The sequence below is a fragment of the Malassezia vespertilionis genome, chromosome 8 (assembly GCF_029542925.1).
Source record: "Malassezia vespertilionis chromosome 8, complete sequence".
NCBI classification, from domain to species: Eukaryota; Fungi; Basidiomycota; class Malasseziomycetes; order Malasseziales; family Malasseziaceae; genus Malassezia; species Malassezia vespertilionis.
In genome coordinates, this window is record NC_079254.1 from 431,531 (window position 1) to 450,157 (window position 18,627).

Consider the following 18,627-nt stretch of genomic DNA (forward strand, 5'->3'; position numbering starts at 1 on the left):
CCTACGCCCATCGCCGTGCATAGATGGACCAGCATGCCGAGTGCGGTACAAAATCAGACTATGGATCTCAAGGTGGGGATGTGTGGCACAATGCAGATCCATCTATTGAGGATCCGAATGTTGCAGGCACCATGCTAGAGCATGCACATAATAAAGAGGAGCATTCGCGCAACCATGCCATCTTCGACGCTGTACATAAACACAAAAAGAACAAGCCTAAAAATGAAAAATATCTACAGGAGCACGGATTTGACCTGCCTGTCAAGCTGTCTCACCTGAGCAAAAGCCCAGTGGTGCGGCAGTGGATATACAGGGAGCATTTGTACCGCGAGGCGGACGCGCGACTCCCTTCGCGGTTCGAGCTCTTTTTCGACCTCATGTTTGTCGGCATTGCGCACATTGTGGCAGAGAGTGCATCTGAATCATCCAGTGGCTTGAACGTGCTCAAGTTCTTCTTGGAATACTTTCCGACGTTTGCGGTGTGGAGCGATGTGCGCACATTCCTCAACGTGTCGGGGACCGATGATATCAAGGAGCGTCTCGGGCTCCTGGCAGTGATGATTCTTCTTACAGGGTACTCTGCGAATGCCGGTGGGATTCAGGTGCGGCACTGCGGCACGCGTGAGGAGATGACGGCAAGCGACTTTTACTGTCCGATCCCAAGCGCGCTCGAAAAGCGTGCGGTCGAGTCGAATAAGGCATCGCCGACAGGCTACCTCGGCAGCGGGTACTGGTTCATGGACGGTTTTAACAGACTGATTCGCTCCGCTGTTGCGTTTTACCTTGTCTTGCGCCTCATGCGGATTCTCTTGTATTTGTATTATGGAGTTATGCTCCCAAAATTCCGCGCGGCAATGTGGACGAATGCTGTGGTGCGTGTGCTGATAAGCGCAATTTACCTTGCTGTGCTTTTCTTCCACTCTGCCAGTGCAATTATTTCGCTCATGTTTGTCGGCATGTTTGCCGAGATGTTCACGCCGTTCCTGACGTGGCTTTTTCTCCTCGTCCTGAACAGGTGGAAACGAAAAAAAGGCAGCCACTTGTACATTCCCGCCGTCTCTCAAGAGCACGCGATGGAGCGTGTCGTGCAGTTTGCGATTGTTGTTGTTGGCGAAATGATTATCAATTCGACGTACACGGCGACGAAAGCTACAGCGGGCGTCTCGCACATGTTTGGACGCTCAGCGCTGGCTGTAACCTGCTCTTTTATGCTCATCTGGCTATACTACGACGCAGATAGCTCGCGCACGTTTCAGCACGCACTGCGCAGAAACCCGCTCACCTCCCTTTTGTTTTCCCTCATCCACTTTCCCTTGACTGCGAGCTTGATTCTCTCCAGCTCGGCGCTGAAAAAACTCATTGCGACACAAGAGGCCGAGGGAGGCTATTTGTGGTACTGGAGCGGGAGCTGTGGAGTGACATTGCTGTGCATTGGCATTATGGGTATCTTGCACAGGAACTTGGACAAACACAGGAGCACTGTGATGCCGAGACGCGTGCGTCTCAGCGCACGCTTTATCGTCGCAATCCTCGTCACGCTCTTGCCTCTGATGCGCAAACACTGGGCCACGCTGGATTTTCTTGGGACGTGCACGGGGATGCTCGCTTTTCTTGTCCTTTTCGAGACATGCACCAAGATTGGCGCTGTGGGGAGGCGCTACGATGAGCACAATGCCGCGCTTGTGCGCCGCGCAAAGCTCAAGCCCACTGTAGAGAGCGAGCCGAGCAAACGCGACGACGCTCGGAAAGCGCGCGCACAACTGCGTGCCATGGACGCTGTGCGCCGCCCTGCACCAGCCGAAAGCACAAGCGAGCACCCCTGCTATGAAAAAGAGCCCCTGGGAAAGCTCACGCTAAAGCGTACCATTTCGTGGCATCCCTACGGGGGGCTTTCCTTGGCGGAACACGGCGAAGAAGACGTTGGCATGGAAGGCGAACTGGGCCACATGCAAGTCAAGGAGCTCACCTCAGGACAACGATGGGCATTTGCAGCATAGCATATGTATGTAGCGGCTATGTTGGGCTATCCACCGTTTTCTTTATCCGCTTCGCGCGCACGATCGACCATGCGCCCGTCGGTGAGCACAAGCACCACTGCGAGATCGTCTTGTCCCTTTTTAGCATCCTCCGCGACCACATTCGCATCCACGGATACTTGCGTGCCTTTGCGGCGCTGGGGGTCTTTGCTCATGTAGGTACGAGACGCCCTATCGAATTGAGAGTGGTGCTCGTTGGCAGCAACAAAAAACGCATCGCGAATTGCAATCGGACTGTGGTCCACCACGAGCGGTATTTGCGACTTGCGCCGCTTCGGGAGCGCCTCTTGCTCTTCACGCGACAGCCCAACGTCGCACGCGCGCTGGATTGCTGCATCCGTCTGGGCCGAGCGATGCCCATTTTGCTGCGCTCGTCGCACCACCGCTTCCTCCCGCAGCGACGGTGCATGATGTGCAGTGCTGGCACCGTCGAGACTCGTATCGGGCGACATGGTCTCTGGCGTAAACGTGCCATCCAACTCGCTGTTGGCGCCGCTCATGTGCTCTCTGTTGCGCAGTTGTTTCCAGCGCCAAATATACGACGCACCAAGTAGAAACTTGCGCACGATCGTCGCCATAAGCTGCCCCGTTTCGTCATCGATAATGTAGCGCCCACGGGCGAGCGCGTGGAACCCGTCGTTGCCTAGTGCGAGATACTCGCGCGTGACCACGCGGTACATTTTATCTCTTGCAAGTGGCTCCTTGACCTTGTTCATCGCGCGTAAAACGGTGACGGAATTGTCATCGTCGGTAGCGTAAGAAAAATGCTCGCGGATTTGTTTGCGAATTTTGCGGGCGGAGCGTTCCTTGACGCCATCGAATGGCTGCTGCAAGATGTCCACACTCACCACACGCTTTCCCGGCTCGCGGCTCGAGTCCCATACCACATGCAAGCCGCTGATCTGGGGAAAACGACCCTCTTGGCGGGGGTACATACTGAACCCATTCTCCAGTGCGTCCCAGATATCCTGGCCAGAAAGGTCTTTGACAACGATCGGGTCCTCAAACGGCATCACCTCCATAATGTTGCCCAGCGTGATCTCGCCGGGACCAAAGACGGCGTCGCCGCGGAGAGAGCCGCCGCAAATGATGCAGCAGTCAGCAAAGCGGTCGTTCTCGCTGAGAAGCTCGCACGTATTGTGTGCATTATTAGAGCGCAAAGCATGGTCTGCAGATGTAAGCAGGATATCCGAAATAAAGTCGCCCAATGCGGATTCGTCAAGGCGCACCATGTTGGCGCGTGAATCCCATTCGGTGAGCGAGTACGCTACAGATTGCCCCACCGACTGGTCTACACGGCTCATCAGGTCGTCGATCAGTTTCTTGACCTCGGGCAGCACTGGATCGTCGGCATGGGTGACATGGCGGCTTGCAGCAATCGCGTCAATCGTGCGGCGGCGTACAGTGCCTGCATGTGGCTCAGAAAGTGTAAGCGCAAGCTCGCTCAAGTCGTGGAAATCTGTACCGGATTTAATCAAATAGGTGCTTTTGTCGTCCTCGGTGCCTCCCATAGAGTTGTCGTACGCATCGCCCTCGTACTTTTCCACGCCGTTGCCAATATAGTATACGTGGTCGTGCCCGCCAAGCACGAGGTCTACGCCATGCTCTTGCACATCCGTATCGCGCACTGCACCAAGCGCATTTGCTAGCTTGACATCGTTGAAGAGACGGCAGTGCGTGATGGCAATAATCAAGTCGCACTGCTCGGGGCCCTCACGGAGCTCTTTCGAGTACTTTTTTCCCACCTCGACCATGTCGCGGTACTCAAAATGTTCTGGAAACCCAGGGACAGTGTCGAGCCATTCTTGCTCCACAAGGCCAATGCACCCGACCTTGATGCCGTCTACCTGCATGGTAAAGTAGGGCAGTGTGTACTCGATTTGCTTGTCGCGCTTATCTATCTTGTCCGAGACAGTCGCGCCTTGCTCGCGCCATGACGCATCCACCACGTTCGAGAAAAGCCAAGGGAAATTGCACTTGCTCATAAGCGTCTGCAAGTGGGGGTACCCAAAGTCCCAGTCATGGTTTCCAAGACATGCAGCGTCGACTTGCATGGCGTTCACAACCGGCACCATATGTGCGCCCCGTGTCACGCTGCTCTCGAGACTAGGGTTAAACAAGTCCCCGGAAAAAAGCACAAGGCCTTTCCGGTCGCGTGCTTGGCGCTCGCGCCAGTCGGACGCCTCTTGCGGAGCTTCGCGCTGGCATACCTGGTTCTTCTCGTGCCAACCTTGGCGAATACTATCAATTTTTTGCGCAAATTGGTCCGCACCGACATAGTCAGTTGAATTGCGGATCTTCTGTCGCACGCGGTACACACTATTGTTAGTCTCTGGCGCTACACACTCGTTGAAATGCAGCACCGGTAGCACTTTGCCCGGCATGATGACAAATGGTGTGTGCAAGGGTCTGTGCGTAAGTGATTGTCACGTGACTCATACATCGGGATTGGCCGCGGCATCGCCAGGTCCGTGTCTTGTTTTCTATTCAGCCTCCACCGTCATGTTGGGCAGGATTGTATTTCAAGGCATGGGCGCGCGCGCCGTGATTGCGCGCATTCCACTTGCAATGATGCCGCTTCAAGTCGCGCGTATCAGCACTACGCCCCTGATGGCCAAGGCCGCGGCGTCCAAACCCAAGACTACAGCGTCCAAACCCAAGACCACAACCACGAAGCGCACGACCAAGAAGTCAGACTCTATCAAGACTAGCCGCGCCGCCAAGGTCGATAAGCCCTGGGTCTCGCGCGATGAGCAAGGCAATATTTGTACGTATCTTCTTTGATCTGACCCCAGTGCCACTTCCTCTGGAGACAAAGCCCAAGCGCCGCACGTCTTTCTTGATCTACTTTGCCGAGCGTCTGCCCAAGTTGAAGGAGCGTTCCGAGTTCCGCAAGGTGAGCCAGTCCACAGGAAAGGATGTGGTGGATGTGACAGCAGTCACGACCGCTGTTGGAAAGGAGTGGCAGGAACTCGGCACACAAGAAAAGCACCGTATCGAGAAGCTCGCGGAGGACAACAAGAAGCAGTACGAAAAGGCAATGCATGCGTGGCAAAAATCGCTGACCCCTAACGACATTCGCCGCCAAAACTTGTATCTTGCCCACCAGCGCAAGCTTGGCAAGAGCGTCCCAAGCAACCTCCGCGATCCGAGCGCGCCAAAGCGCCCTCCTGGCGCATTTTTCCTCTACGTCCAGCACCTCCGTGACAACGGCAAGGTGTCGGGGCTTGCGCAAGAAATTTCGCGCGAAGCCGGCGCGAAGTGGAAGTCACTCTCTGCGAAGGAAAAGGAGCCGTTTGAGAAGCGTGCGCACGATCAGTACGACGCATACGCAAAGCAGATGGACAAGTACAAAAAAGTTCACCCGTAATAGCCAGTGTATCCTCTTGTAATCGTAGCGTTCATATGCTACTTTTTGTTTATCACCCGAGCAGCGCACAAGAAGCGATGTACGCCCTTTGGGATGCGCCACACGGCCTGTCCTGTAAAACAAAATATAAGCTGCGCTATTCACTGCTTCCTATTCGCGAGATAATACTTGATAAGGCCAGTCGTGGAAGAATCATGGCCGTCCTCCTCTACCTTCTTCGGGTCGTTGCTCTGCAGCAGAGGCTGGATTTTGCGCGCAAGCACCTTGCCGAGCTCCACACCCATCTGGTCGAAAGAGTTGATGTTCCACACAAAGCCCTGCGTCGCAATCTTGTGCTCATACATGGCAATGAGCGAGCCAAGCGACTTGGGCGTGATGCGCTGGATTAAGATGCTGTTCGTCGGGCGGTTGCCTTTGAACACCTTGCTCTTGACCAAGGCAACGTTGCTGACGTTGTTGCCAAGCTCAGCGCGCACTTCCTCCTCCGTCTTGCCAAACGCAAGCGCCTCGGGCTGTGCGAAAAAGTTGGACAAGAGAATGTCGTGGTGATCACCGACTGGGTTCAGCGTCTCGATCGGCGCGATGAAATCGCAGGGAATAAGCTTCGTGCCCTGGTGGATCAGCTGGTAAAAGGCGTGCTGGCCATTGGTGCCGGCCTGGCCCCAAATAATCGGGCCCGTCTGGTACTCGACTTGGCTGCCGTCCTTGGCGACAGACTTGCCGTTGGACTCCATATCACCCTGCTGGAAGTAGTCTGCAAACTTGCACATGTACTGGTCGTAAGGAAGGATAGCATGGGTCTGCGCATTGTGGAAATCATTGTACCAGATCCCAACCAGGCCCAAGAGCATCGGAATGTTCTCTTCGATCTTGGCAGTGCGGAAGTGCACGTCCATCTCGTGTGCTCCGTCCAGCATGGCAGTAAAGTTCTCGTAGCCAATGGCGAGCATGATGCTCAATCCAATCGCGCTCCAGAGACTGTAGCGGCCACCGACCCAGTCCCAAAACTTGAACATCTGCTCCTTGTCGATACCAAACTCAGTAACTGCCTTCTCGTTGGTGCTGAGCGCGACAAAGTGTTTCGCAATGTGCGACTTGTCTTTTGCCTTTCCCAGGAACCAATCACGCGCAGTGGTCGCGTTGGTAATCGTCTCAATCGTCGTAAACGTCTTGCTGGCGATGATAAACAGCGTCGTCTCGGGATCCGCATTGTGCAGAGCCTCCACCATGTGCGTGCCGTCAATGTTGGAGACAAACTGCATGTCCAGGTCGCGCTGCGAGTAGTACTTGAGCGCTTCGTACACCATCACGGGACCAAGATCTGAACCGCCAATGCCGACGTTGACAATCGTGCGGATCTTCTTGCCCGTGTAGCCCTTCCATTCGCCTGAACGGACAGCATCGGTGAAGCGGTGCATATGCTCCAGCTCGGGGATGACATCTTCGACGCCGGGCTCGTTCAGCTTGAATTCGCGCTTGCGGTCGCGCAGCGCAATGTGCAACACCGCACGGTCCTCGGTGTTGTTAATGTGCTCGCCGGCGAACATGGCATCGCGCTTTTCCTCGACTTTGGCCTCGCGAGCCAAATTCACAAGCTTGCCGAAAATGTTGTCATCGACAAAGTTCTTGCTAAAGTCGAAGAGTAGTGAAACGTCCTTGTCCCGCGACGTAAACTTGCGCGAGTACGTCTCGAAACGGTTAGGGTCGTTCTTGAATGCGGCCTTCAAGTCAAAGCCTGCATCCTTGAGCTTCTCAAGCTCTTTCCAGGTGGGTAGGTGGTTCGCAAGGCTCGAGTGCATCGTTGTAGCGAGCCAGACGCAGGTGGCGCATGCGCATGTGCAGGGGACATGTGCGTGGCCCGCCTTCAATCCTAATTTCTACGCGCGCATGCGATTCGGCGATAAAATCGGGGACATATGCGTCGACGACATGCGCGCGATGCTGCTTTTTTTCGCAACGCGATGGCCGAGCGCAAGAGCAAATGGGACCAGCCCACGCGTCGCGAGAATGCAGACCCATCGGCTGGCACCGTGCAGGTGAATAATGATGCACATAAGCCAGGTACGTGCGTGCTTCCACTCACACACAGCTGCTCGTGCTGCTGCTGCCGCCGCCGCCAAGATCGCCGCGCAGTTTGGGCGTGGCCAAGGGGCGAAGAACGCACTTGTGCGCCACCCCGAGTTTGACGAGGATGCCCCGGATGGTGCATTCACGCATGATATTGAAATCAACGATCACCGCAACCGGTACCTGTTAACAAAGAGCCAAACACAGAGCGACTTGTATCGCGAGACAAGCGCGCGTGTCTTTACTCGCGGGACTTGGTACCCGGACAGGAGCAAGACGCGTCCCAATGAGCCGCCATTGCACCTGCACATAACCGCAGACTCGCGCGAGAGTTTGGATCGTGCTATTGCAAAAGTGAATTTACTCATGACGCAGGACCTGCCGCCATTGCTCGACGACCGACTTCACCGCGGCGACGTGCGGACCAATTGGCCTGAAAAAAAGATTCCGATCAACTTGGAGCCGCTGCGTAACTTTAATGTGCGAGCGAAAATTGTCGGGCCCGGCGGCCTGTTTGTGAAGTACATCCAAAACGAAACGCGCGTGCGCACCCAAATAAAGGGAATTGGCTCGGGCTACCTTGAGTCGGATACAGGACGCGAGCTGGACGAGCCGATGCATGTGCATCTCACCTCCCCAGAAGAGTCGCAATTGCAGCGTGCAACGGAGCTTGCGACAGATTTGGTCGACGCCGTGACGGCAGAGTGGCAAAAAGCATACACTGCTATGGGCTACAGCAATCCACCTCCTGCTGCGAACAGCGCACAAGGACCTGCGCCGCCTGCACCGGAGGAGCCTGCGCCGCCGCCACCGCCAGACGCAGAGGTGCCGCCACCGCCAGAAGGAGAAGTGCCGCGTACGTTTGCGAGAAAAGTACTCACATTAGCACCGCCCCCGACCGATGTGCCGCCCCCAGCAGATCCAGAGCCGCCTGTAGATACAGGGGCGATGGCTGCACAGGAGGAAGAAGACGAGACTTTGCGTCAGTACTGGAAAGACTACGTGGCATGGGAAAGGAGTTTCGTGGACTATCATGGCCGTCGGCCTACAGCAGAAGAGGGTGCACAGGACGTGCCGCCCGAGTATCGAGCATAATGTAGAGGCTGCTTGTAGTGCAGCATAAAGCACTTGGTTACCATGGAGTGCGTCGTGTGCGTTTCCGTAGGGAAAAATGGGACGCTGCTTTGCGTTTCCCAGTGTCTAGGCAGCGTATAGGCGCTGCATCGTCCGAAGCATCCAAAGTGTCCATGTCATTTTCATCGCTTTCGCTATCGCTCTCCCACTCTAGCATCTCCAGCAAACGCCCCGGCGCGTTTTCCCGAGGCAGCTCCACAAGGGGGGCGGGGATCGCTTCAGCAGGCATCCATGCACGCCATGCAGAGGGTAACGCTGGCAACGGCGCCATATCGCCGCATGCATCGCGTAAACACGATACGGGGTCATCTGCTGGAAGAGTGCGCCGCTTGCTTGTATCGAGCAAGTTCATCCTGTGATGAATATCGGGGCTCGCCAGCATTGCCCACGTCTTTCGCACCAAATGCGGCTCTTCTGGCCGTGCCGCGTACAGTGACTCCATCCTATCCAACGTACGTGCCATTGCGACTTGGCCCGCAGACGTCGTATGCACACGCGCAAAGAGACTCGTGAGCACGTCGCGCCAGTCGATTGTGTGTGCTTGCAGGCGCCGTTGGACTGCGACGGGCCGGTACGATAGCGCACCTTCCAGTACGGAGGCGGTGGGATCAGGGGCATCAAGGTACTTTGCCGCCTCACGCTCCACAAAATCTGCAGAAAGCGAGACCGGGGGCAGTAGCGATAGGTGCGAGAGGGTGTGGTGCAGGATGCGCTGGAAATCGACCCATAATGGCCCGATGTCAGCTGGTCGTGCGTGTGCAGCGAGCGCGGCAACCTCGTCAGACAAAAGGTATGCAGGCGCAGGTGCCTCTGTACTTAAAAGAGGCCATTGTAGGGTATGCTTACGCAGCAGCACGTTGCGTGCACTGCGCACGACTTCGCTGCGTGCTTCGTCGGTGTCCATGCCGAGTGTGAGTCCTTCGACGACACGGCGGTACTGCGCCGCGAACGTCCCAAGCATCTGGCCCACATCCCTACCACGCTCGAATTCGAGGGCATTCACGGTTGACGCAAGATCCGAAACCTGCTGCGTCGGCACATGCTTGGACCGTGCTTTTCGACTCGTGCGCATCCTCAGCGTGGAGGCTGCGCGCCCCACCAACGTGAATAAAATTATGTAATCTCGAGTGTTGGGTTGCGCAAAGATCGGCAAATGCTTTGCCTACAACCACTTCACTTTAAACATGGATCTCTTTGATCAACACAAAGGCACAATTAAGCGCTTCGGTATGAAGGTATGTGGTCTGTGTACATGACTTATAGTAGCTTTTCAACAAGTACCGCAACGGTAACGGCGGCGGCATGGGCGGCGGCGGCTACGGCAGCGGCAGCGGCATGGGCGGCAACTCTATGGGCGGCGGCGGCTACGGCGGCGGCAGCGGCATGGGCGGCAACTCTATGGGCGGCGGCGGCTACGGCGGCGGCAGCGGCATGGGCGGCAACTCTATGGGCGGCGGCGGCTACGGCGGCAGCAGCGGCATGGGTGGCAATTCTATGGGCGGCGGTGGCGGCTACGGCGGCGGCCGCTATTAAGCGTTCATTATTTTTTTTTGACAAACGTCCTAGCGCATTCCTTTACGCCTCGTGCCCCCAACTTACATATTTACTCCATTGCATTCATAATCTTCAACATTGCTTAATCGGCTTATTGCTCTACTTCCATCCCCCATTCTTCGCGGTCCCTACGCGGAGCGGCACCTCCCTCGTTATGAATCTCTTCCTCGACGCGAAGCATCTCGTCTACGTCGACTTCCCCCACCGTCTCGGTATAACTTGCCTCGTACGCATTTCGCGCCCTCGCATATTCTTCGCGCAGTATCTCTCCGATAGCCTAATGAGCAATACCAGCACACACACCTCCTCACTTATATTGTGCCCGCGACTCTTTTCCTGCGTGATCGTCGATGCAAACCAAGACGACGCGGCTTCGCGGCGCGATGCCAGCTGCGACGCACGCATGTCGGCGCGATCTTTCCCAATTTGTGCTATACATTGTGCACGCAGCCTTTTGCGCGCCTCTGCATAGCTGTGCTCCGCTTTTGCCGCATGGCGAAATGGCCTTCCATGCATGCACAAGGCAAGGCGGGCGGTGGATGCGCGGCAGGATGCAGCGCACCTCCACTGCTGACGTGACGCGTTGCGGCGCGCCGCGCGTTTTACTTTATACGATCGCGGGATGTCGCGCACATTCGGGCTCATGCCATCCCGTGGCAGTGGCCGTGGCCGCGGCACGTTTCGGCGCCGCGGCAGTGGTGCTGTACAGCGTCCCGGAAGCCGCATTTCCGCGGCGCTCGCGCGATCGAACGAAGTAAATGCGGCGTCTCAATTGGAGGCACGCTTCGATGCCGTTCGCGCATACGATGCCATTGACGAGCGCATGGGCTTTGTGCGCTTTGACCAAGGCGAGACGAAGCAGGCATGGCTTGTAAATATGCATCCGACGCTTTTGTCCGACGATGCGCATCCTTCGGGACGCTCCGGCGTGGACTACTACTTTATTCAGGACGATGCGTCCATGTTCAAAGTCACGATTCTATACCTGCCCTATTTCCTAGTGGGATGCTACCCCGGCACGGAATCCGTTGTCGAGGAGTGGGTGCGCCGCCGCTTCGAAGGACTCGTGCAGTCCGTCGAGCGCAACCAAGTCGACGACCTGAAACTCGCGAACCATCTTGTGGGCAACCAACGCACCGTACTCCGCCTGCGATTCCACAATGTACATGATCTGCTCACCGTGCGTAAAGAGCTGCTTCCCCTTGCAGATAAAGCGCAAAAAGAGGTGGCGGGCGTGGAGGCGTATGCCAACGTCTTGCAGGACGGCGCGATGCCCGACGTTCACGTAGCGCTCGACGGCGAAGGATTCACAGAAACAGGCCGAAAAACATCACACGCTAGCGGACGCAGTGCTGAGCAGTGTATTGTGGCGCTGTACGAGTACGACGTGCCGTATTACCTCCGTGTGGCAATTGACAATGACATCCGTGTCGGTCTTTGGTACGATGTCAGCTTCCACGAAGGCATTGTGGAGCTCCATGCCGTGCCTGAGCGTGTGAAGCGTGCAGACCCTGTTGTGATGGCCTTCGATATCGAGACCACCAAGCAGCCGCTCAAGTTTCCCGACGCGGAGACGGACATGATTATGATGATTTCCTACATGATTGATGGCCAGGGCTTTTTGATTACCAATCGCGAAGTGGTGAGCGAGGATATTGACGACTTTGAGTACACGCCCAAGGAAGAGTACGATGGGCCGTTTATCATTTTTAACGAGAAAAATGAGATGGATCTCTTGCGCAGGTTTTTTTCGCATGTGCAAGACGCGCGGCCCACCGTGATTGCGACGTACAACGGTGACTCGTTTGACTTTCCTTTTGTGGAAACACGCGCCAAGGCGCATGGCCTCGATATGCTGCAAGAGATTGGTTTCGCACCCGACTCGGACAGTGAGTACAAGAGCCGGCACTGTGCACATCTGGACTGTTTCCGCTGGGTGAAGCGCGACTCGTACCTTCCCCAAGGCAGCCAAGGACTCAAGGCCGTCACCGTCGCCAAGCTCGGCTACGATCCTATGGAGCTGGACCCCGAGCTCATGACTCCGTACGCCTCCGAGCAGCCTCAAACGCTTGCACAGTACTCTGTCTCGGATGCGGTCGCGACCTACTACCTCTACATGAAATACGTTCATCCGTTCATCTTTTCCCTGTGCAACATTATTCCCCTCAACCCCGACGAAGTCTTGCGCAAAGGATCTGGGACGTTGTGCGAGACACTGCTCATGGTCCAGGCGTACAAAAGCAACATTCTGATGCCCAACCGGCACATTGACCCCATCGGCAACACCTACGACGGCCATCTGCTCGAGTCAGAGACCTATGTCGGCGGCCACGTCGAGGCGCTCGAAGCGGGCATATTCCGCAACGACATTCCGACCCACTTTCAGATCGAGCCCGCGGCGATCCAAGAGCTCATCGACGAGCTCGACAGTGCGCTTGCTTTTTCTATCCGCGAAGAGGGCAAGATGGCCATGGCGGACATTGAGGACTACGACACGGTCAAGGGTGAAATTCTCGCCATGCTGGAGCAATTGCGGGACAATCCCGTGCGCCAAGACAAGCCGCTGATCTACCACTTGGACGTCGCCGCGATGTACCCAAACATTATGCTTTCCAACCGACTCCAGCCCGACTCGGTCGTGGACGAAGGAACGTGCGCTTCGTGCGATTACAACCGTCCGGGCATGCAGTGTGACAAGCGCATGAAATGGGCGTGGCGCGGCGAGTACTTTCCCGCGAAGCGCGACGAGATCAACATGATCCGGCATGCACTGGATATGGAAACCTTTCCCGCCAAGGACCCCCACGGAAAGCCACGCGCCTACCAAGACCTCAGCGCCGCCGAGCAATCCGCGCTCCTGCAGCGGCGCATTGCCGATTACAGCAAAAAAGTGTACAAACGTGCACACGATACCAAGACAGTGGTGCGCGAAGCGATTATATGCCAGCGCGAGAACCCATTCTACATCGATACCGTGCGCGACTTTCGCGACCGCCGCTACGAGTACAAAGGCCTGCTCAAGACCTGGAAACAGAATATGGAAGCAGCGACGCAGGCGGGAAACCTTGGCGAGAAGCTCGAGGCGGGCAATATGATTGTGCTGTACGACTCGCTCCAGCTTGCGCACAAGTGTATTCTCAACTCCTTCTACGGCTACGTGATGCGCAAAGGCGCGCGGTGGTACTCGATGGAAATGGCGGGCATTACCTGCTTGACCGGCGCGACCATTATCCAAATGGCCAAAGAGCTTGTCGACAGGATCGGCCGCCCGCTTGAGCTGGACACGGATGGCATTTGGTGCATGCTCCCACGCTCGTTCCCCGAAAACTTTTCCTTCCGGTGCCGCAATGGAAAGAAGCTGGGCTTATCCTACCCCTGCACCATGCTCAACTACCGAGTGCACCAGCGCTTCACCAACCACCAGTACCACGACCTGGTCGATCCGCAGCGCGGCACCTACGACGTCCACAGCGAAAACAGCATCTTTTTCGAGCTCGACGGCCCCTACCGCGCCATGATTTTGCCGTCGAGCAAGGAGGAAGACAAGCTGCTCAAGAAGCGCTACGCCGTCTTTAATCAGGACGGCTCCCTTGCCGAGCTCAAAGGCTTTGAAGTGAAGCGCCGTGGCGAGCTGCAGCTCATCAAAGACTTTCAGAAACAAATATTTGCCAAGTTTTTGCTCGGCGACTCGCTCGTGCATTGCTACGCCGCGGTGGCGCAGATTGCCGACCAGTGGCTCGATGTGCTGTACAGCAAAGGCTCGACGCTCCACGACGAGGAGCTCATCGACCTCATCGCCGAGAACAAGAGCATGTCCAAGCTCCTCAGCGAGTACGGCACGCAGAAATCCACCGCAATCACCACTGCCAAGCGCCTCGCCGAGATGCTGGGGAGCCAAGTGGTGAAGAACAAAGGACTCGCGTGCAAGTTTATCGTCTCGGCCAAGCCGTACGGTGCGCCTGTCGCGGAGCGCGCCGTGCCCGTCGCCATCTTTAACGCGGAGCCCGACGTGAAGATCCACTTTCTGCGCCGCTTTCTCAAGGATGCAAGTATGGTCAACGTTGACCTGCGCAGCATCCTCGACTGGGACTATTATATCGAGCGCTTTGCCGGCGTAATCCAGAAACTCATTACGATCCCTGCAGCGATGCAAAAGGTGCCGAATCCGGTGCCGCGCGTCAGGCACCCGGACTGGCTCCTGCGCCGCGTCGCGGTGCACCAGGACAGGATTACACAGACCAAGCTCTCCACGCTCATGTCCAGCAAGGCAGTCCAAGCACGCACGCGCGCGCCGCCTGTACCTGCGCCCGTGCCTGCGCCCGTGCCCGTGCCCGTGCGCGAGGAGTTGATCCCTGACATGCACACCGACTACCCCGGCTGGGTGTCTGCCATGCACCGCTGCTGGCGAAAACGCCGCGCGGAGCGCAAGGCGGGCGCTGCAAGCGGCGGTCCCCAGACGCTTGGATCCATGCTCCAGCAGCACACCGCCGCCATGGCCGGCGCGCGATGGGACATTGTGCAGCTCGCGCCCACGAGCCATCCCGGCGAGTACCGGCTGTGGGTGTATGTGGCGCGCAATCTGCAGTGCCTCAAGCTCCGTGTCCCCCGCCAGCTCTACGTCAACTTTAAGCGCGCGCCGCCCCCCGCTCTCTTTCTCCCGCTGTACCACACCGAGCACGTCACACGCACTCTTCCGCGCGGCGTGCCATGCCTGCATTTGGTGCGCATCCTTGTCCAAGAAGACGTCTTTCTCGCGCATGAAAGCCACTTTTCCGCGCTGCTCAACCACCCCAACGTGGACGGGGTGTATGAAATGCACGTCCCCCTCGATATCCGTGCGATGCTGCAGCTTGGCGCATCGTGCACACTGCGCAGTTCTGTCAAGCTGCACCACGCGCTGGACACTGGCTTCTGCCTCGCGGATCTCACACACGTCTCCCACGACGCATACCTGGGCGGCGGCCGCGCGATGCGGCACCTGTATCTGTACCACGCAACGCTCGACAAGCGCCACGTATTTGTGCTCGTAGGCCCCGACGGCACGACGCGCGTCCATCTCGTCGACACCGCCGGACTGCGCCAGTGGCCCGCGGTGGAGAGTCTGTATGCGGAGCGCCTGGATGCGATGCGGCGTGCGGGCAGGATTGCGCCGGGGCGCGGCGCGTTTGACTACCCCGACACGCTGCAGAGCGCCGTGCGTGTGCATAGGGATTCTGCGCGCGCGTTTGCCGCGCTTGGCAAAGACATCCGGGAGCTGCGCATGGCGCGCCCCGGCGCGACGCAGCTCGCCGTGTGCTCTGCGCGCCCCTTTGCCTACTACGACGCCCAGATGCACCTTTCTGGCGAGCTTCCCGTGCTCATGATCCCCGCTGCGCGCCAGGAAGATGCGCTCCCGCCCCTTGGCTGGCAGCTGTACGCCGCGCGCCGCTTTGTGAACTGCTACGTGCGCACCGCGCAGTGGATCGAGCGCTGGGTGGCGCTTGCGTCCCATCTGGACGTGCCGCTGGGCAACATGCAGCGCGACTTTGCAGTGTTTGGTAGCGACATGGACTTTGCGCGGCGCATGCTGCAGAACGACATGGTGCTCTGGTGGTCCCAAAGCGCGCGCCCGGACCTGGGCGGGCGCGAAAACGACGCGCACGCTGGGTACAGCACCGAGCTCGAAACGCTGGAAATCACGCATGCGGGCGCGTACAGCGACGTGTGCCTCGAAGTGAGCCTCGGCGACCTCGCGCTAAATGTCGTGCTGCAGTACCCCTCGGTCAACGCCATGGAAGGCCTCGGCACCGCCTCGATGGCGTTCGACAATGCCTCGCACAGCCTCGATGAGTATGCGCGCGGCGCCGTGCCCCTCTCGGCAGACGTGGGCGACGCGGTGCTCACCGCACAGACATTCAGCACCCTCCGCGCCATGGTCAAGGCCTGGCACGTGGAAAAGCTCCGCGCACACTCTCTCTACGGCGCGCTCCTCGCGGACAACTTTTGGCGCTGGGCGTGCAGTGCGCGCTCGGCGCTCTTTGAGCCGGCGCTCCAGCGCTTCCTCCAGCGCCTCATGCGGAAAACACTCCTCCAGCTCCTCGCCGAGTTCCGCCGCGTGGGCGTGCGCGTCGTTCACGCCAGCTACACGCGCCTCTTTTTGCTGACCAACAAGCCCACCGCCGGCAGTGCCGCGGCGTTTGCGCGCTACGTGATGAGTGCAGTGACCAGCCGCGAGCTGTTCAAGCACCTTTCGCTCCGCATCGTGCACTTCTGGGAGTACCTCTTGTTCCTCGACACGACCAACATGGGCGGCGTCATTGCCCACACGCCCGATGCCGTTGCGCCGTCCGAAGCGACAGACATCGAAATGGCGTGGAACATCCAAGCGTTCCTCCCCCACGCGCTCCAGCCCCGCTTCGCGAAGCTCATCGGCGTGTTTATCTACGAGCTGTACACGGCCAAGTGCGCCCTCCTCCACAAGCGCCAGGGCCGGCCCGTGATGCGCGCCAAGGCAGGCCGCGATACTGGCGCGGCCGTGGAGAGCACGCTGGAGCCGTCGCACCTCGACGACGTCCGCGAGATCCTCTCGCACGGCATGGCGCGCCGCCTCTTGCGCGCCGTGCAGGATATCCAAACAGAGATCAAGACAAGCGCGGGGGACAGCCACGCCGCACACTGGGCTTTTCCGCAGCTCCCCGGCTCGCACCTCGCGCTCCACAGCCCCGCACTCGAGTTCGTTAAGGCGTGCATGCAGGTGCTCGCACTGCACCGCGAGTGTGCGCTCGAGGCACAGATCTGCAAGCGCAGTCTCCTCGACCTCCTCGGCGTGCGTGAGTTTGCGCCGCAGGCCGCGTGGCAGAACCCCTGCGCGTCGTTTCAGCTCCCGTGGGTCATCTGCGAGTTCTGCAACGACGACCGCACGCTGGACCTGTGCCGCGACGCGGACCTGATCGAGCACGCGTGGCGCTGCGCGCAGTGCGACTTTCCGTACGACCGCGCCGCGATCGAGTCGCGCCTGCTCGCGCAAGTCCAGCACGTCATTGCGCAGCACGCGGTGCAAGACCTGCACTGTGCGCGGTGCAACCGCACGAAAACAAGCTCCCTTGCGCCCTACTGCACGTGCTCGGGCGCGTGGGTGTACCCCCCCAGCGATGCCCTGCGCAAGCTCCGCCAGGCGCACGCCATCGCCGCTTTTCACGAGTTTCCCGTGCTCCGCGCCGCCGTCGAAACGCACCTCGCGTGCATTGTGGAGGTGCCGCCGTAGAGGTAGATTGTGGAGGTGCGCCGTAGGAATCGTGTGTGCTCCGCCATGTGGTGCGCTGTAGGAATCGTGGGCTCCGCCATGTGGAGGTGCGCTGTAGGAATCGTGTGCTCGCGCCACCATGGTCGATGTACCGCCACTTGTTGTAGCGCGCGCACTGCCCGACCAAGTGCCGGAGAATGCACCGGCGCACTGCCCGGGCACCGAGTCGGACCTCGCCGGGAAGGCGTCGGCGTGTGCGGGGTGTGCGAACCAGGATGCGTGTCAAAGCGCGCCGAAAGGGCCCGACCCTGATTTGCCGCTCATCCGCACACGCATGGCGTCGGTGAGGTGCAAGATCTTGGTTTTGTCGGGCAAGGGGGGAGTCGGCAAGAGCACCTTTACTGCGCAGCTTGCGTGGGCGTTTGCGAGCGACATGCATACGCAGACGGGCGTCATGGACATTGACGTGTGCGGCCCGTCGATTCCCACCATCCTCGGTCTCAAGGACCAGTATATCCACCAGTCCGCTGCGGGATGGACGCCCGTGTACGTAGCGGACAACCTCGCATGCATGTCCATCGAGTTCCTCCTCCCGCACGCGAACGCGGCCGTCGTGTGGCGCGGCCCGAAAAAAAACGGGCTCATCAAGCAGTTCCTCAAAGACGTCGACTGGACGGGCGGCATGGCCGACGAACTCGGCGCCGATGCGCCGAAACCAGCAGTCGACTACCTGCTCGTCGACACGCCACCCGGCACGTCGGACGAGCACCTTGCCGTGGTGGGGTGCCTGCGCGAGTCGGGCATCGACGGAGCGGTGCTGATCACCACGCCACAGGAAGTATCGCTGCAGGACGTGCGCAAGGAAATTTCTTTTTGCCGCAAGATGCAAGTGCCGATCTTGGGCGTGGTGGAAAATATGGCAGGGTTCGTCTGCCCTTCGTGCCACGCACGCTCCGACATCTTTTACCCCTCCACGGGCGGCGCCCGCGCGCTTTGCGAGGAGCTTGGCCTGGTGTTTCTCGGCAGCGTCCCCCTCGATCCGCGCATCGCCCGCTCGTGCGACGTGGGCGAGAGCTTTGTGGATGCATACCCGGACAGCCCTGCAAGCGAAGCCTACACACACATTATCGCACAGATCAAGCGTTTGGTGCGCAAGACAGACACGGCGTAGCACTCGGTTATGAAACATAGCACTCGGTTATGAAACATAGTACTCGGTGTATGGAGCACGGCACGGTGTATGA

The 18,627-nt window shown here is 58.5% G+C and overlaps 10 protein-coding genes across 10 annotated transcripts; 6 read left to right on the forward strand and 4 right to left on the reverse strand.

Moving 5' to 3' along the window:
* Positions 1 to 23: 23 nt before the first annotated feature.
* MVES1_003743 (uncharacterized protein) lies at positions 24 to 1,997 on the forward strand (the record flags this gene model as incomplete). The annotated part of the gene is made up of 1 exon (XM_056208557.1): positions 24 to 1,997. The coding sequence occupies one exon, from the start codon at positions 24 to 26 to the stop codon at positions 1,995 to 1,997; it is 1,974 nt and encodes a 657-aa protein (XP_056064532.1).
* Positions 1,998 to 2,023: 26 nt separating this feature from the next.
* MVES1_003744 (uncharacterized protein) lies at positions 2,024 to 4,420 on the reverse strand (the record flags this gene model as incomplete). The annotated part of the gene is made up of 1 exon (XM_056208558.1): positions 2,024 to 4,420. One exon carries the CDS (start codon positions 4,418 to 4,420, stop codon positions 2,024 to 2,026), a length of 2,397 nt encoding a protein of 798 aa, XP_056064533.1.
* A 118-nt stretch (positions 4,421 to 4,538) lies between these two features.
* Positions 4,539 to 5,406, forward strand: MVES1_003745 (uncharacterized protein; the record flags this gene model as incomplete). Its single annotated transcript, XM_056208559.1, has 2 exons — positions 4,539 to 4,803; positions 4,832 to 5,406. The coding sequence occupies 2 exons, from the start codon at positions 4,539 to 4,541 to the stop codon at positions 5,404 to 5,406; spliced, it is 840 nt and encodes a 279-aa protein (XP_056064534.1).
* Positions 5,407 to 5,546: 140 nt separating this feature from the next.
* On the reverse strand, positions 5,547 to 7,205 carry PGI1 (glucose-6-phosphate isomerase; the record flags this gene model as incomplete). Its single annotated transcript, XM_056208560.1, has 1 exon — positions 5,547 to 7,205. The coding sequence occupies one exon, from the start codon at positions 7,203 to 7,205 to the stop codon at positions 5,547 to 5,549; it is 1,659 nt and encodes a 552-aa protein (XP_056064535.1).
* Positions 7,206 to 7,367: 162 nt separating this feature from the next.
* Positions 7,368 to 8,568, forward strand: MVES1_003747 (uncharacterized protein; the record flags this gene model as incomplete). The annotated part of the gene is made up of 2 exons (XM_056208561.1): positions 7,368 to 7,467; positions 7,496 to 8,568. The coding sequence occupies 2 exons, from the start codon at positions 7,368 to 7,370 to the stop codon at positions 8,566 to 8,568; spliced, it is 1,173 nt and encodes a 390-aa protein (XP_056064536.1).
* A 37-nt stretch (positions 8,569 to 8,605) lies between these two features.
* MVES1_003748 (uncharacterized protein) lies at positions 8,606 to 9,679 on the reverse strand (the record flags this gene model as incomplete). The annotated part of the gene is made up of 1 exon (XM_056208562.1): positions 8,606 to 9,679. One exon carries the CDS (start codon positions 9,677 to 9,679, stop codon positions 8,606 to 8,608), a length of 1,074 nt encoding a protein of 357 aa, XP_056064537.1.
* Positions 9,680 to 9,791: 112 nt separating this feature from the next.
* MVES1_003749 (uncharacterized protein) lies at positions 9,792 to 10,140 on the forward strand (the record flags this gene model as incomplete). Its single annotated transcript, XM_056208563.1, has 2 exons — positions 9,792 to 9,842; positions 9,874 to 10,140. 2 exons carry the CDS (start codon positions 9,792 to 9,794, stop codon positions 10,138 to 10,140), a joined length of 318 nt encoding a protein of 105 aa, XP_056064538.1.
* A 112-nt stretch (positions 10,141 to 10,252) lies between these two features.
* Positions 10,253 to 10,566, reverse strand: MVES1_003750 (uncharacterized protein; the record flags this gene model as incomplete). Its single annotated transcript, XM_056208564.1, has 2 exons — positions 10,253 to 10,438; positions 10,465 to 10,566. 2 exons carry the CDS (start codon positions 10,564 to 10,566, stop codon positions 10,253 to 10,255), a joined length of 288 nt encoding a protein of 95 aa, XP_056064539.1.
* Positions 10,567 to 10,783: 217 nt separating this feature from the next.
* Positions 10,784 to 17,404, forward strand: POL2 (DNA-directed DNA polymerase; the record flags this gene model as incomplete). The annotated part of the gene is made up of 1 exon (XM_056208565.1): positions 10,784 to 17,404. One exon carries the CDS (start codon positions 10,784 to 10,786, stop codon positions 17,402 to 17,404), a length of 6,621 nt encoding a protein of 2,206 aa, XP_056064540.1.
* A 118-nt stretch (positions 17,405 to 17,522) lies between these two features.
* On the forward strand, positions 17,523 to 18,554 carry NBP35 (cytosolic Fe-S cluster assembly factor nbp35; the record flags this gene model as incomplete). Its single annotated transcript, XM_056208566.1, has 1 exon — positions 17,523 to 18,554. One exon carries the CDS (start codon positions 17,523 to 17,525, stop codon positions 18,552 to 18,554), a length of 1,032 nt encoding a protein of 343 aa, XP_056064541.1.
* Between the last annotated feature and the right edge of the window lie 73 nt (positions 18,555 to 18,627).